Here is a 17,001-nt window from a genome sequence, read left to right on the forward strand (position 1 = left end):
GAACCCCCTCTTCTAAAATCTGTTGCTTGGTGACACTTCACAGTCTGAGAGGCTGTGTCCCCCTACCATGGCCTTGGGTTACAGAGTCCTTACTCTGAGTGCCAGTGAAAACTGTAACCAGGGAAATACAAAGAAATTTCTGGTTGATTTGTTTATTACAAGAATGGTGCTATAAAATCAGGAGGAATTATTTTTGCTTTACTTCTGCTTCAACTATGTAATATGCAAGTCTACAGTTTTGAGCAAGGTCAACCCACAGCCTTAAAGAGAAGGCCCCCAATGAGATACTCACCGGATGAAGTTCCCCAATAATGAATGTTTTGGACAATTCTCTGGCATCTGTAGAGTGCCCCACGTCCTCGAAGTTTTCAGTAGCATCCCCTCCAGCTTGTTCCCTTAATACTTCTTCCCCACCAGGATGCTGTTTGAAGGACAGATACAAAAAATAAATACTTTTCCAGGCAAATGAGCTAAAAGGAAGTGGCCAGTTTCTTTAACCAAATTGCTACTCTAGAAGTGGCAGATGACAATGTGTGAGTACAACTCATCCATAATACAGATGAAAACAGTATACTCTTTTGTATACTCTTTTGTATTCAATTTCCTTCTTGAAAGTTCATTAGACTCTTTCTCCAATAATCAAGATGTTCATCTCCCTAGATTACTCTTATAGTAGTAAAGCATTAGATAACAGATTTTTAATCTTTGGGGAATGCCTTCTTTGCTTTACCATAAACTCAGCATTGTTTTTCTTGACCTTTACCCTGATCTTTGACTTCTTTGGTCTAAGTGTGGACTTACACAACTATGTCTTCGGTGGAAACTGTGTGATAACTCACCTCTGAAAAGCACCCTGTCTGCCAGCCAAGTACAGACAGCGTATATAGCCTGTTGGACAGGCAAGAGCATCCCCTGCCTCCAACAGAACTCACTTTCCAGAAGGAAGAAAAAGGAAAGCAACCAGGTGCAGCAGTGACTTGCTCAAGCTGCTTGCTATAGGGACAAATTATTGATGTGGACAAGGGAGGCGAGGGAGAAAGAGCAGCACACTCCACTGGGGCTTGGGGGGAAAGCCCTTGTGGAAAGGAAATATTTTAGTGCTCTTAGCTACTTTAATCAGGAAAAAAAACAGATGGTCACAATGCAGGGAGGAGGACTGACAAGAGGGGCCCAGGCACAGACACAGATGAAGTCCAGAGATCCTCAGGCAAGGAACGGAGCCCTCAAGCAAGTGAAAAGAAAGTTAAGTGGTTGGTTATATCACCCTAAATATATGTATGGGGGAGAAAAACCTTCTTAATTGAGCTTCACTATTTCCTTAGATCAAATTTACCCTGCCCTTAAGCAAATCACCTTTAAAAGTACGTGTCCAATAACTAAACAGAACAATTCTCTGCATAACTGACAGCACTCTGTCCTTAAATTTCTCCCAGTGATGAAAAACATAAAGGTACATAAACAGAGAAAGGTGGACAATTATTCTGTTTTGAAATCCGTTTCCCCTCCTACTTTGTTTAAATATATCTACTGCTATAGAAAACTCCTACTTGGTTTTTTTCCCTCTATTATAAATAGTAAAACTGCAAAATACCAGGAAAGAATAAAGCAGAAATCACCTATGGCCCTGCTTCTCAATAGGGCTGGATACACACACGTACATATGTGAACAATTTTTAAAGGAAAACTGAGATCATTACCTTAGACATACGGTTTTGTTAGATTAAAAACAGATTATAATACATGACAGAGACAGTAATGCTAGTGGTTACTTACTTCTACTATGTGAACTTAGGAAAATAATGGTTTTTATCCCATAAAATTTGTAAAGAGTAAAAGCTTTAATATAGGTGTCTGACACAGATTAACGAATAAACACTATTTAGCATTTTCATTAAATATTTTTCAACGTCAAAAAAAATATTTTCAACGTCATCAGGCATCTTTCCTCAAAATGACTTTTTTTTTTTTTCTTAAAGATTTTTATTTATTTATTCAGGAGTGACACAGAGAGATAGAGAGGCAGAGGCAGAAGCAGGCTCCATGCAGGGAGCCAGATGTGGGACTCGATCCCAGGACCCTGGGATCAGGCCCTGAGCCAAAGACAGATGCTTTAACCACTGAGCCACTCAGGCGTCCCTCAAAATGACTTTTTAAATAGCTATGTAATGCTTTATTCTGCAGGAATTTCCAGATTTATTTAAACGTCTTCTACTGGAGGCGCAGAATGTCAGAAATCCACTTTAAACAAACACAAGAGGTCACACCAAGGATAAAGGCAGTTGACTACCTACTCTGAAAGGCAATCTGAAGTTTCCTGATGCACCTTCAAGACTGTGGCAATGGATGGGGATCCCTGGGTGGCTCAGTGGTTTGGCACCTGCCTTTGGCCCAGGGTGCGATCCTGGAGTCCCGGGATCGAGTCCCGCATCGGGCTCCCGGCATGGAGCCTGCTTCTCCCTCTGCCTGTGTCTCTGCCTCTCTCTCTCTCTCTCTCTCTCTCTCTCTCTCTCTCTGTGTGTGTCTATCATAAATAAATAAATAAATCTTTAAAAAAAAAAAAAGATTGTGGCAATGGAAACCATGACTTGTTGATTCTGGAACAGTCTACTTACTGTTGGACATGGACTGAGGAGTACAGAAGCAAAACACAAGAGATATAAAATGACAACTTACTCAGCACCCACAAATTATGTAAGTTCACAGACTGTTTTCCTTCAAAGTGGGTGGCTGAACTCATGAGTTCCTTAACTTTTGGTTCTTATTAAGGATATGTGAACATAGACAAATCTCCCAGAGTGAATCATTAGTTTCCAGTTACAGCCTATCTTCAAAGAAAATTTTCAAATGAGGTTAAAAAACACAGATTGGGCCTCTGATAAGTATTATAAAACAAGACAAGTTTTTAAAATAGAGAATTTTGATTTTTAAAATGCTAAAATGTACAAAGTAAACATTTTATTTCACAGAGAATAACATGACAATCTTAACCTAAAACAAAAGGGCAACTTCTCAACTTAATTTCTGACCAAGCAAGGACAACAGAAGAGTATGTCTCTGCATGTACGTATGTGTGCATCTAGCTATGCTTTAGACTTTACCTAAACCATCTCTGTGACATAGTTATTTCAGGGAAAAACAAGAAAGATATCTTGGGTTCCACTGGTTCCACTGATCACTATTTAAGAAGAATTACAGAATGAATGAATTGACACTAAAATACCTTTGCCCTACTTTTTTTTTTTTAAGATATTATTTATTTATTCATGAGAGATACAGAGAAGGAGAGAGAGAGGCAGAGACACAGGCAGAGGGAGAAGCAGGCTCCATGCAGGGAGCCCAACGTGGGACTCGATCCTGGGTCTCCAGGATCACACCCTGGGCTGAAGGCGGCGCTAAATCGCTGAGCCACCTGGGCTGCCCTGCCCTACTTTTTTAAATAGTAAAAAACACAAACTAACTAAAAGGTGGTTTTGTGTTTTGTTTTATTTTGTTTTGTTTTCCCTGGAACAAAATAACTCGTCTTGATAAGACAGCGAAAGATACAGGACTTGCTTATTGTAATACCAAGTATTTTCCTTGAAATATATTTATGATGTGTGGAGAGAGAGATACACACTTTGTGAAATATATCAAGTCTAATCATGATGGTTTGAAACCTGGTGATTTACCTTGTCTCTCTCTTCACTCTTGTGAGTAGATGCATGCTGCTGCCTTAATATGCACACATCTCATTTTAAGCCTGAAGGAAACTCACTTCCTTACCTGTCAGCACTCTTAAGAGTCAGACCTGGGGACACTGGTGTTGGTACCATCTTGGTTACTCCCAGGGATGACATATGTCTACAACTTTGTGCCCAGAAGCTCTGAGAAAACTTAACTGCTATCGTTGGGCAGTTTCTAGAATTTGAGAGAAACTCAAAGAAAAGGTAAAGCTTCAAAGAAGAAAGCAATAGACAAACTGCTACTAGGTGATGAAAATTATCTGGTGATTTTCTGAAAGATGTACGGAAAAGAACAAGTGCCTAGTCACACACAGGCAAGATCAGAGGTAACAAAAGATGTGAGACTCTCCTCAAGAGTCTGAGCAAACCCTGGTGAAGTTATAATAGAATTCTGCCCTCATAAAGCAGACCTCACTAGAGCCCCATTCATCCCACTATGTGGTGGCAGTCAGCAGCTGTAGGGCCCAAAGAGAGACACGAGAGGGAACATCAGGTTTGATGGTAAGAAGGACCCATGATGAACAGAACTGGGCGCAGCTACGAAAACTAGCTATTTCCATGACAGCTGTACTTCTAACATAAAATCTCCCATTTTTCCAGAGGATGATTTCATTTTCCATTTGCATTATCATGTGCTCAAGTCGATCCACTCAACATACACACACCAAGCGTCTCCATGGCCAGACACCAAGGTGTGCCAGACACAGGGAGCAGAGAAGGCCCCAGATCATGCCCTGGGGGATTTACAAACTAATAGGGATCCCACAGGAATAATATTTAACTGTACAACTAACTGCAAGTGAAAACCAGTGTTCTGCAACAAAAGAGCACAGCGCCATAAAGGCTACAACACAAAGGACTCAGGTGTGGCTTCACTGAGCTGAGATACAAAGCAGGAGTCAAGGTCAAGGAGGGGCAGAGACAGGGGATGAATGTCCCATGACAGGGCCGAGGAGGGAGAAAGGGGAAGCAGCAGAGGCAGGGCAAGCCACACAGGGCTCCAGGCCTCTTCAGTGATGTTGATCATTCTTCTGCAAGCAATGAGAAGCCATTGAGAAGATCTAGGAAGATAAGGTGACAAAAGTAGATTTAGTATTAAAAATATAACCTGGTCTTCAGAGTGAACAACATATATAAGGTCAGGAGAGGATTCAGGAAGACAACTCAGTAAGGCCATTACAATAATCTAGGCAAAGACAGCCAAAAAAAAGACAAAGACAGGCTTGCAGCAGCCATGGAGATGAAATGGCATGAGGGAAGACCCAGAAGGAAAGAGAGGAAGGACTTCTTGGTGGGATGAAGATGGTGGATGAGAGAGAAGATGCAACATGAGAATGCAGGTTTGGGGATTGTACTATCAAATGGATGATGGTGCCAACTGCTGGAAATGGGAATCCTGGCAGCAGACCAGGTTTGGCAGTAGACTGGTTCCAGCAGTGCCTCTACATACTCACTATATCCATATACCTGGTAATCCAATAATTCCCTCTGTCTACCTCTGCAATATCTCTATTCCACAAGTTATCCAAACATACTTGCTCTGACACCATATGAAACCCCCAGGTAGAAACCAAGGAATACCAATGAAATAACTGGAAACAGCTTTTACTCTGGACATCCTTAAAGGGTCTTGTACGGGAAAATATATTTGAAAAGATAAAAGATTGGCAGAGTCCATAATCCAGAAGACATAAACTGCTACAGTCCCGCCCCACTCCTTAGGACACTTTCAGAAGACACAGTAAATTTCTGTGGTATGGACAGTAATGCTGGCAACCAGGGCCTGAAATTATATCTGACTTTCTACTTTTCATGGCATAAAAATCCTCAGCAACCTTGGCACAGTGAAATGATTTATTCTTGAAATGCTGGCTTTTCATGGCTGTTGAGACAGCAGGCCCTTCTGGTTTCCCTTTCACCTGACTGGCCACTACTTTCTAATCTGTTCATCTCCAATCTCAACATAGGAGCACCCTAGGCCCAGTCCTGGCACTCTCCCATTATCTACCTGTACTAGCTCTCTCAGTGATTTCACCTGGTCTCTCATCCAGAAAATCACTGTTCCCTAGTGAGTGCAGTTGAGAAATACCAACTTCCTTTGAGCGTGAGTCCTCCCACCTACAGTAGGCTACCTCACATGTTCAATCAGCATCTGATGCATATCCCAAACACAACCTAACAAAAACAAATGTTTTACTTTCCCTCAAAATCCACTGCTTTTCAGAGGCAGCTGGATGGTACAGCCGGTTGAGTGTCTGACTCTTGGTTCCAGCTCAGGTCATGATCTCAGGGTTGTGAGATCCAGCCCTGTGTTGGGCTCTGTACTCGACACGGAGTGTACTTGAGATTCTTTCTCCTTCTCCATCTGCCCTTTCTGCTCATGCTTTCTCTCTCTCTCTAAAATAAATAGATGGATTAAAAAAAAATGCACTGCTTTCCAGAATTTCCATTCTCAGGAAACAGTGCCACCACATATCCAGTTGCTATGGTCCAAAACTAGAAGTCAAATGTTCTTCCACTTTCTTTCCCATCCCAACACACCAGCAAATCCAGGTGGCTACCTTCAAAACATACTCAGAATTCAACCACCTCTTCCCATTTCTAACACTGCCACCCTAGACCAAGCCATCAACACAAAGCATGGACTGCCGCAATGGTCTCCTAACTGGTCTCCTGCTCCTCCTACAATTAGCTCCCTTACACTGTCACACTATGAGGACTTTTAAAGGTGATTAAGATAATCTAGGGAAGGGCTAATGTTTACCTAGTCCAGGGTGGCTGGTGACAGTAGAGAGGAGGAGAGGTAAAAGGGAAATAGAAAAGGAAAAGACACAGCATCACAGACTGAGGATGGCATCACAGACTGAGGATGGCCAACTTGCTAACATCCAAAGTCTTTCCAGCTTCATATGACGGCAAAGCGAGTCCTCCCTCGCTCAGTTCTTGCCTGTCTTGGGGCAGGCCCTCTGTCTTGCTAAACTTGTTCTCCACATCAGATCCTTCCCATCTGCCTCTGCTTAGAATGCTCCTCTCCCAATGTTTACCTGATTTCATCTATCCTTCATTCATACTCGAGTTGGCCTCTTAGACCCCTTCAAGGATTCTCCAATCTAAAGAGCCCATCCCACATCACGTTCTCTACCAACTTCCTATTTGTTCGCCTTCACAGCACTTATTACAATCTATATTTATATCCATTTGTAAGATTCATGAGGACAGAGACTTTTGTCTCACTACTGCCTCAATACCTAGGTTCAATGCCTGGCACATGGCAGATACAAAGAAATATTTTAAGTAATTGTTGGATAATTAACAGAGATAAGCACAGGTTGTTACACACTGGCTTTGGAATCATTACATATAAAGAGTTATGTGGCTGATGACATTCTCATTTCAACTATTCTAGTTCATACCACTCTTCTTTTCCTGAACTGGTAATAGTTCTTACCATTCAGCAACCATATAATTTTATGTTTAACTGCTAAGTTATTTAATCAAAATATTTACCATCTACTGCGAGCAAGACCTTGTGCGGGACACACAAAAGTTCATGAAAAATCAACATGGCTCAATCCTGAAGAATCATGCAGTTCAGTTGAGGTTTAAAGAAACAACAGAGAAAAATCCCTTGGCCTCCACACAGCCTCACATTTCTGACTAATCATGAATAATGACCCAACAGGCCTTAAACATGTAGCAATATGCAGCACTGCTGAACATGGATTTGAATCACTCTCCCTAAGAGTCAGTAGCAAATGAGGCACTTAGCTACTGCCCAGCATCCACAGCACAGTGCAAATGTGATTCTCAACTTAATTTTAATGCTATAACTTGTGGGATGTGATAAAAGCTTTCTTTGTGACAAACCACTCTAGAAAAAAAGTCACCTGTTAATAATGGTAATAGAAATGAGAAAAATCAAGAAGTATAATAAAACAATGGTTGTGTTAACAGACATCAGAAATTTGGTTTGGAGTAAGATGTGAATTCAGAAATGGCTTTGAATTGTAATACAAATGGTTCCACCAAATATACCATCCACACAAAAACCAAGTGGCTTTCACAAAGCTGCTTTAGTGACTGTTCCAGACCAGTACTGCCCAATAGATTTTTTTGCAATGATGAACATATTCTATATCTAAAGTGTCCCAAGATAGTAGCTGCTAGTCACAGCTACTGAACACTTGAAATGGGGGGTTAGAAATTTAAACTTACATTTAAATGTAAATAAGCCATGTACACCCATTAGCTACCACACTGGATCCTGTAGCCATAGATAGCACAAATCTTTTTTAAGACATACAGACAACCTATGTAAGAACTGAAAAAGCATTTCATTTGCAATGAAAGATTCATATATTTATTAGACAGGTATATGTGAAACCAAGCAACAGAGGCAACCCCACAGCTTTGGTAGTGCACTGCCTCTCAGAGTGAGGAGGCTCATGGGTAAGGGCCACTGGCTAGAATAAGGGCTAAGCATAAACCAAACTGCCTTGGAAGAAAAAACTTTTGTCGACTGATTCATTCAAGGAGAGGCCAAGATAAAAGATATGATGGCCAAGGACCAAATGACTCTTCTCTGTGGTTGTGGCAGGTTGTAGGATCAAGCCTGACTTGTTTTACCAACCCTAGGGTATTACAGGATAAGGATGTTGAAGTTCCTTGTCTGTATAATGACAATGCAATAAAGACTAGTATGACACAAAGCAATTTATTCATATTAATTTAATAAATAATTAGCTTATGGCTGTTGTCCTTTTACAATCACTAGAGGTCTAAAGTGGTCTCTTAAACTTTTTAGTTACACTTAACATGAGAAATATGTTACTTGTGAATTTAACGAACTGGTGAATTTAAGGATTTATTGAAGTCAAGGAACTCACAAATACACACAAAAATGAGAGGAATACCAATAAGGCAGAAAATAAGAAGTGTTAAATGAGTATCAAAATCCAAGGAAAGAATAGGTCATCCCAAATAGAGGATAGGCAACAATGGAGCCCTCCACATGCCAAATGAACGATGGGGATGAGGTCACCCATACCTCATTAATGGCACTTGATCTAATAGGTCTATTACCTGATTTCTAAAAAATGTAAGAGCTCAAAAAGAAAGAAAATATTATAAACTCGATCAGTATTTCTTCCCTGAGCACCAAATATCCATAACAAATTAATCGGTATTTACAATTCTTTGCACAATACTAACAAAAAGAAACAAGCTCAGATTTTCATTTCATCTTAAATTAGTAGTGCCACGCTAGTATTAGCAGGTAAATATTGATATGCTGTGAAAAATCCATACACTTTGGGGCGCCTGGCTGGCTCAGTTTGTAGAGCATACAACTCTTGATCTTGGGGCCGCGAGTTTGAGCTCCATGTGGGTGGGTATAGTTTACTTTAAAAAAAAAAGAAAGAAAAATCTCACACACTTAAAGCAATGACTGATTTGTCACTCTTCACCTACAGAGCCAGCCTAGTCATGACCCCACCCACCTCTCTTTCCAAATATATCCTACTGGTAAGAATTTGTCTGAAAAACACTCAGTGGAACTGGGGCTCAAGTACTCCTGGGATTGCTTTGTTCAGGAGGGGTACCCATGTTATCAGGGTTAACCCCACACTCAACAGCCTCCACTCAGAAACCATATGATAAGCTCTAATCATAACCAAAGTCTAAATAATCTGAGAGAACATGTGGTCTGTTTAATACTAAGTAGCTCAATGGTTTATACCCCAGGTCAATAAAAAAAAAAAAAAAAGGGATGTGACCCAAACCTAATGGCAAGACTCCTATAGTCTACTGATGTCACAGCAGCACCATCAATCCAAGTAGTGAAAGTCAGTCCTAGAGAGCTGCTTCTTACACCTCATCCCCTTACCCCTGGATATTCTCTGCTTCAGTAATAACTAGTAGCAAGAGATACAACATACAACATGCAATGCCACATAAACATGTAACTTTTTTCAAATGAAAATAAGTCCAATTTCCCATGCACAGGGAAAAAAAATGAGTATCAGAGTAATCTATAAGGTGCTTTACCAGAGCCCAAGAGTACAAACATATCAGGGGGCCAGGTACAGTCGGTGAAGGCAAAGTCTTAGATTACTTTTGTGTGTTAAGGAGGCCAAGAATTATAACATCAACATAATGAAAGTGAAGCTACAAATCCTTTTTTAGAATGAGGCCAAAGAGAAATGCTAAGTAAAGGAATAAATGCAAAATTAGGGGATTTTTTTAAACTGCAATACAATTCTATTTAATATTTAGCAGTACACCATATAATAAATAATGGCAATAATATAGAAAAAAAAGCATCTACAAAAACTGGCAAAATAAAAAAGATAAACTTAGATGCCTCTCCTGATACAGATGTTTTCAATAAGTAACAAATTCTTATTAGGAAGGTAATAATCTTTTTTTATTTTAAAGGAATTTCTTTTTCCTTAAGAGTACTTTTTTAAAATTTGAATTTCTACTTTTATCACATGCAATAGAAACATTTTTAGAAATAGCTTAATATTTTCAAATGACTAATTATTAGTCATCCTTTTGTTATAACATTAAGCTAGAGATCCGTTATAGCCTTACTCTGCCATAATGTGATTTGTGAAATTTTTTGTTTTTACTTAAATTCCAATTAGTTAGTATACAGTGTAATACTAGTTTCAGGAATACAATACAGTATTCAACACTCCAGCACAGTACCAGGGCTCATCACAACTGCCCTCCTTAGTCCCAATCACTTATTTAACCCATGCTCCCACCCACCTCCCCAGGAAGGCAATAATCTTAATGAGAAAGAAAATGTAAAATCAATTCAAATATGCAGCCTGTAAATACTATTAATTCCAAAACTAATTACTGAGTGAAAATACATCTCCACCAGTCTTGGAAAGTTCATCAGAACATTTGTTCGCATTTGAACTCATCTTCACCAGGTAGAGGACCATCTACCGAAAGTTGTAGCCAGAGAGACTTTTTAAAAAGGTATTGTATTCCTCGCACTTGTGAAATTAGTGGAGTTCAGATCCACTCTGCATCCCTACAGTTTGTTTCTGCGATTGTTTTTACAGTTCCTTGGCTCCTCCACTCAGAAAATATAGATGGGTACAAATTACACTTTTAGAATAATTTGTGCTAGTTATATTCCCCTTTAAAGGAAGTAATTTGATATAGGAGACTGTCTTTGGCTTGATAGAAAATAACATTTTTGCTTAGTCTTTGACCTTAACTCCTAGAATTCCTACATTTTAGTGACTCTGAAAAAACAAATTGTAAAATTTCAAAGTCAAATGTTAGGTGTTGTTCAACATGACAGGAAAGCCTTGCATTCTTGAAAGTAAGACCAGAGAAAGCTCGTGGGAGTTCATGGCTCCAGCCACCAAACTAATCCTCTTCTCCCCAACTCCTCTCCTATTCTTACTCATCTTCTATATTGCTGCTACAATGTTCATCCTCAAATATTGACTGTTTCATGTATCCCACTCAAATATCTATAGTGGTGAATTTCTGCACGCAAATCAAATGCCTCCTGAATATTTCAACAAGGAAAGCCTCAATATCTACACAGCACAGGGGGTCCCTTCAGCTGCACAAGCAGGTCAGTGGCAGCAAAGGCTGCTCATGGCTCATCATACTCTCTTTGCTTCATCCACAACACTTAAACTTTTAGCTACAAATGGCTACCTAGAACAGAGATTTTTCCAGCTTCTCCTTCAGCTGGGTATGCCATGTGATTAAATTCTGGCTAATGGAATAGAAGTGGAAGTGTTTGAAGAACCTTCTAGAAGTCTTCTCTTTAGAATAGTGTGCCCCTTTGCCCTTTCTCTTCATCCTGCTTTCTGGAATAGAGATGCTGCCTTTGAACAGGAAGATGAGGACCAGACCCTAGGGATGGCCCAGAAGTAAACTAGAAGTATAGTGCCCTGAGGGCTTGATGGAACACAGCCAGCACACTAGGCCTAGACTACAAAGCGTGTTTCTTTATAACAAAAAAACTTCTTATTTAAGCACAGTTATTTGGAGTTCTGAGGTTAATTCTAATCATTGCATCCATCATTTTGTCAATACCATGCATCAGGCACTAAAGTCCTAAAGCATTTAAAAGATGTGAATAAACATTATTCCCCCAGTGTCAAGAAACTTAAAACCATATTAAGACAATGGTCTTCACATATATAAAAAGAACTAGAACAATATTAAAAGATTAAAAATACTGTTGACTGAACTGAGGAGTCTAGAAAGGTACAGACTATATTAAAAGATAATCTAGCCCCTTCAGGAGAGTTAGAATTTGGATAAACAGGGCAGCCTGGGTGGCTCAGCGGTTTAGCGCCGCCTTCAGCCCAGGGCGTGATCCTGGAGACCTGGGATTGAGTCCCACGTCGGGCTCCCTGCATGGAGCCTGCTTCTCCCTCTGCCTGTGTCTCTGCCTCTCTCTTTCTCTCTCTCTCTCTCTCTCTGTCTCTCATGAATAAAATCTTAAAAAAAAAAAAAGAATTTGGATAAACAGCAGATAAAGAGGCTCAAGAAGAGTATGAGTACCAAGGAAGGCTTACTGGCTGAAATGTACATGAATGCTTAGGGTTAGTAAAGAGAAAAGTTTGCATAAAGCAAAATACATAAAGCTGTCTGATGGCTCATTTTATGTTCCAGCCCGACTGGGTCCAGGGATGCCCAGAGGGAACAGTATTTCTGGGGGTGTCTGAGAGGGTGTTTCTAGATGAGATGAGCACTCATATCAGTGGATTCAGTGGAGCAGATTGCCTTCCCTAATGTTAATGGGATTATCCAAAATTAGAAGAAGGAATGTGCCCCCAGCTCCTGCCTCACTGATTGGGCTGGGGCATGTCATCTTACCTTGCACCCTCAGACTAGAGCTTTTCGAGCCCTTCTACTTTCCCTCAATCCATCACAGGCTCCAGCCTTAATAAACCACTCTCAGCTTCCTGAATGTCCTGCTGTCCTCCACCTCATTTGTGAGCTTGGCATCAAAAGCATAAAACTGAGCTAAAGATTTTGACTCAAAAAAGTAGGCTGAAGGTTAAAAATCCCAGGATGTCAGGGTCTGAAAGAACCTTCAGAGACTCAACATCCTCAAGTTCACAGATGGAGAAACTGGAACCCAGAGAAATTAAGCCCAACATCACACTGACAGTCCATGGAGGAGGCAAGACCAGAAGCCTGGTGTCCAACTCATAGTTTAGCCTCCCTTTTCTGAATATGCAAATTAACTGACCATGTTTTTGTCTCTGATCAGTGACTTTAGATAAAATGCCCTAAAAATAAATTTTCTCCATAAATTTGAGGATTTAGGGGGAAATCTCTCTCACTTTTTCTAGGTCCCAAGAGCTTTTGTCATTTGCTCTGACTTCTTGGGTCTTATCAACTAAGCAAGATTCTAAGGAAACAGACACACGCGCATGCACACACACACACATACACACACACACACACCTCACAATTCTGTGAGGTTAATCCCTATGAAAACCTCAGAAGGGTATGAAGAATTACACTACAGAATCACAACATGTCAGGTCAAAGTCATTCCGTTCAAGGGTTTGGTTAAACAAGCAAAACAAAGTATAACAACAAAAAAAATCCCAAAATTAAAGTCCATTTTAATGTTATGTGGACCCAAAGTCTACCAGTTCTAAAGTTTTAAATAGGATTTTTCAATCCCAATACTTAACACCGCCCAAAAAAAAGATCAAATAAACATACTGTCCATAAACAATGACTAAGCAAAAAAATTTATTTAAAGAGATTATCTGCAATAGATAAGCCAAAAATGAAAACAATTCAAAGGCATTTGGACCATAAACAATTTATACAAGATTTAGAAAAAATAAGATAGCTCAACCAAATGTTTTCCATAATTCTGGACACTTTTTCTGCACTGCCTAGGGCTTTACGTGCACCCTCTCACTGAATCAGCAAAGCTCTGGGGCCAGAGGCTCACCAGCATCATCTGAATTACTTCTCCTTGTTTCCCTTGAAAATCATGGGAGGAGAGGTAAGGCTTATCTATAAGCCCATGTAGCATTTTCCCCGCTAGCTTAAGACCCATCCACCACACATCTGCTAAGTGACATGCCAAGCTCTATTGTTTCCAAGATGGGTAAGTATCAGCCCCCATCCTCAGGGAACTAGGCTAGTGAGCAAACAGGCCGGTAGACATATAATAGCTAAGCACTGTAAGTGCCAGGTATAGGAGCTATGGCACAGAAGGTGACAGGATAACCCAGGTGCTGGAGGCCAACGAGGGAGGGGCCAGGGAATGGTACTCAGGAGAGATGCTTGAACGATAGCGTGTAAGGTTCAACAGCTGCTCCCCAGGGTTAACAAGGGAGTGAGGTTCTATGCAAAGGAAATACGAGAGGCAGAAACACAAGGGTATCCTGGACAAACTGCACAGGTAGTATAAATCACCTGATTTCTCATGTATAAAGATGAATTGCTGGAACATTCTTTCACTTGTCTTCATTACTGGATTAGGGGAGGCAATTAGAAAAGAGAATTAAGGACATGTCACCTCCCACTGGCTTTATAATTAACCCTTCCCCATATCACTTACCAAAATGTGAAATTAGACCCCTCATCAGTCACCACAAGCCTCTAAACCTTCATGATACCGCCCTGACCGCCTCAGTGAGCTCTACCATCTACCTACTTACACTCCTCAGTCCCTGTGTCATGGTTAGTATTCTAGAAGTTGTAATTTGTACCCCAGCTGTCACAGCATCTGTGTTCAGGCAATACTGTGTAAGCTGAACAAGCTCTTCCAATCTTAGCGAAGTGACCCAGAAAGGTTCTAGATGTTTCTAAGCTTCCATTTCCACATCACAAATTTCTCCCCAGGAGAGCAAACAGTACAAAGAGCAGAACACCTGGCATGTGACACGTATTCTAGTAATGTTGATCTAACTCTCTTTCCCCAACACCCCCATTTGATGTTTCCACAGAGAACTTTGTCCAGAACCTGAACATTACCCCGTGCCCATGAACTGCTGAAGGCCAAGTCCAGCACCAAATGCAAAAGATCTCCCACTTCTTTCTATCCTGCCCTTCATCTTCAAGAGATTTCTGTGGATTAAATCTCGGATTTATTCGGCTTGATTGTACTAAGCTACAGAAACAAATGATGAGAGTTAACAGAAACTATGATTGCCAGGACAACAAACGTTGCCTACAAGGGAGTATTCCTAAGGGTCACGGGGATGAGAACAGATAAGTGATGCAGCTGTGAACTGGAGATTATTCCACAGAATGCTGTTAAGATTGTCTTTCCTGGAAAAGAGAGAAGCAAAATTCTTCTTGGTTATTTTTAGAGTTGAGATAGTAAATGTTTGGCTGAAAATGTGCCATATATCAAAGATAGTTTTGATGTAGTCAGTATACTTTTAATTCCACCATTTCTAAACTTCTCTCAGTAGGTACAATAAAGCAAGTGTGTTATCTACTGACAGAACTATTCCTCTATCTCCAAAAGGAACATAAGTCTCTGATTCTGCAGAAAGGACCCTGGGTAGAGGAAAGGGACAGAGACATGCCTGCTTCTAGGGGAAAAGAGCAGGGGACACTGAGGCCAGGAGAGGAGTTGGAAGAGCATACCATTTGCCTCATGGCTCATCTCAACCCAACGTTGAGCAAAGCCACCAAACTCGAGGTCCCAGTCAGTGGCGGGCAGGCTGTGATCTATGAGGCACTGTTACTCCATCTACAGTCTGCGATCCACCATGGGTTAGAATAGCCAAATGACGAGATGATAGGACAGTCTACGTTAACTTAACAAAGGGGTAAGGAAAGAAGGGCTGATACTGCACCAATCTGTCTTTTCTCACTTTCTTCCTCAAATCTTAGGCCTATTTTTCCTTTTATATCTACTGTTAAGAACAATAAATTTGGCTCAAACCTGTATCTGGGGGCAAGGCAAATAAAATAAGCTACCAGGAAATCATTCACTTTAGTCCAACAGACATCCTGCATCAATTTTCTAATATTCTACACTTAAAAACTTTTAATCATTCATCCAATAAATACTTGTTGAGTCCTTTCTATGTACCAGCATTGTTCTGGTTGCTAGGAAATACCAGGGAATAAAACAGGAAGTATGTACACCTGCATGTGCTGGAAAAACATATGCTCGTGCATCCATGGAGGGAGACGGGCAAGCAATATGTATAATTGGGTTAGGGCAATGCTGTTGGGGTGCCCGGCGTTGGGGGAACTTCCACTTTTAAATGAGGAGCAGGGGTCAGGACAAGCTTTACTGAGAAGGTAAACAGGTGAGCACTGCAGGTATTTGGGGGAATATTCCATTGCAAAGTACTTAAGGTGGGGGAGGTCCTGGCATGTTCACAGAAGAACAGAGCATCAGTATGCCTGAAGCGAGACATGACAGAAAGGCGGCAGCAGAGTGAACTATCAGAGATGGAATCTGGCTCTGAGCGACATGCGACCTTATAGCCATCAAACACTGGCTTTAACCATGAAAGAGAGAGAGCTGCTGAAGGCATTTTGTTTTAACTATCTTGAAAAAACTCACAAGAAGTTGTAAAAATAGTACAGAGAGGTTCTATGAACCTATCACCCAGACTACCTCAATGGATGACATTTTACAGAAGCACAGAACATTATCAAAACCATGGCTACCTTGGCATAACACAGTTCACCAGACCTTCTCAGGGAGCTGCTGCGGGCACTCACGTGTCTGTCTGGTGTGCTGGTGTGTCCTGGCCTGTAGCACTCTCCCACATGTATTTCACATAATGCAGAATGGTTCTATCATCACAAAGGGCTCTCCCACTGCCCGTTTAGTCACCCTCATGACCTCTTATCTGGTGCTCACTCTGTAATCTCGCCATTTTGAGAATGTCCCATAAATGGAATCACACTGTATGCAATCTTTTGAGATTATCTTTTTTCACTTAGCATAATGCCCTTGAGATCCATTTGGGTTGCTTTGTTCCCTTTGCAGTGAGGAGTCATATTCTACTCTATGCACGTACCAGCCTAACCACTGATGAACACCTGAGTTATTTCCAGTTTTGGGGATATTACACATAAAGCTACTAACCAACAGTTATCAATTTTCTAATAGTTCACAATTATAAACTCTTAATTATTCAGTCAACAAAAACCGAGTCCTCTCTATGCACCATCATTGTTCCAATTGCTGGGACTTGTGTATAGGCTTTCACATGGACACAGTTTTCATTTCTCTAGGATAAATGGCTAGGAGTATGATTTCTGGCGCATATGCTATGTGCAT

The 17,001-nt window shown here is 40.7% G+C and overlaps 1 protein-coding gene across 2 annotated transcripts in view; it reads right to left on the reverse strand.

Moving 5' to 3' along the window:
* Nucleotides 1-17,001, reverse strand: part of LOC121481868 (cytochrome b5) — a 37,548-nt gene that overhangs the window by 8,901 nt on the left and 11,646 nt on the right. For both annotated transcript variants that reach the window (XM_041739466.1, XM_041739467.1), the window contains exon 2: nt 293-421. In XM_041739466.1, the coding sequence (XP_041595400.1) occupies nt 293-421 (129 nt within the window). The remainder of the gene's footprint in view (nt 1-292; nt 422-17,001) is intronic.

This window comes from Vulpes lagopus, chromosome 24, assembly GCF_018345385.1.
Source record: "Vulpes lagopus strain Blue_001 chromosome 24, ASM1834538v1, whole genome shotgun sequence".
Lineage (NCBI taxonomy): Eukaryota > Metazoa > Chordata > Mammalia > Carnivora > Canidae > Vulpes > Vulpes lagopus.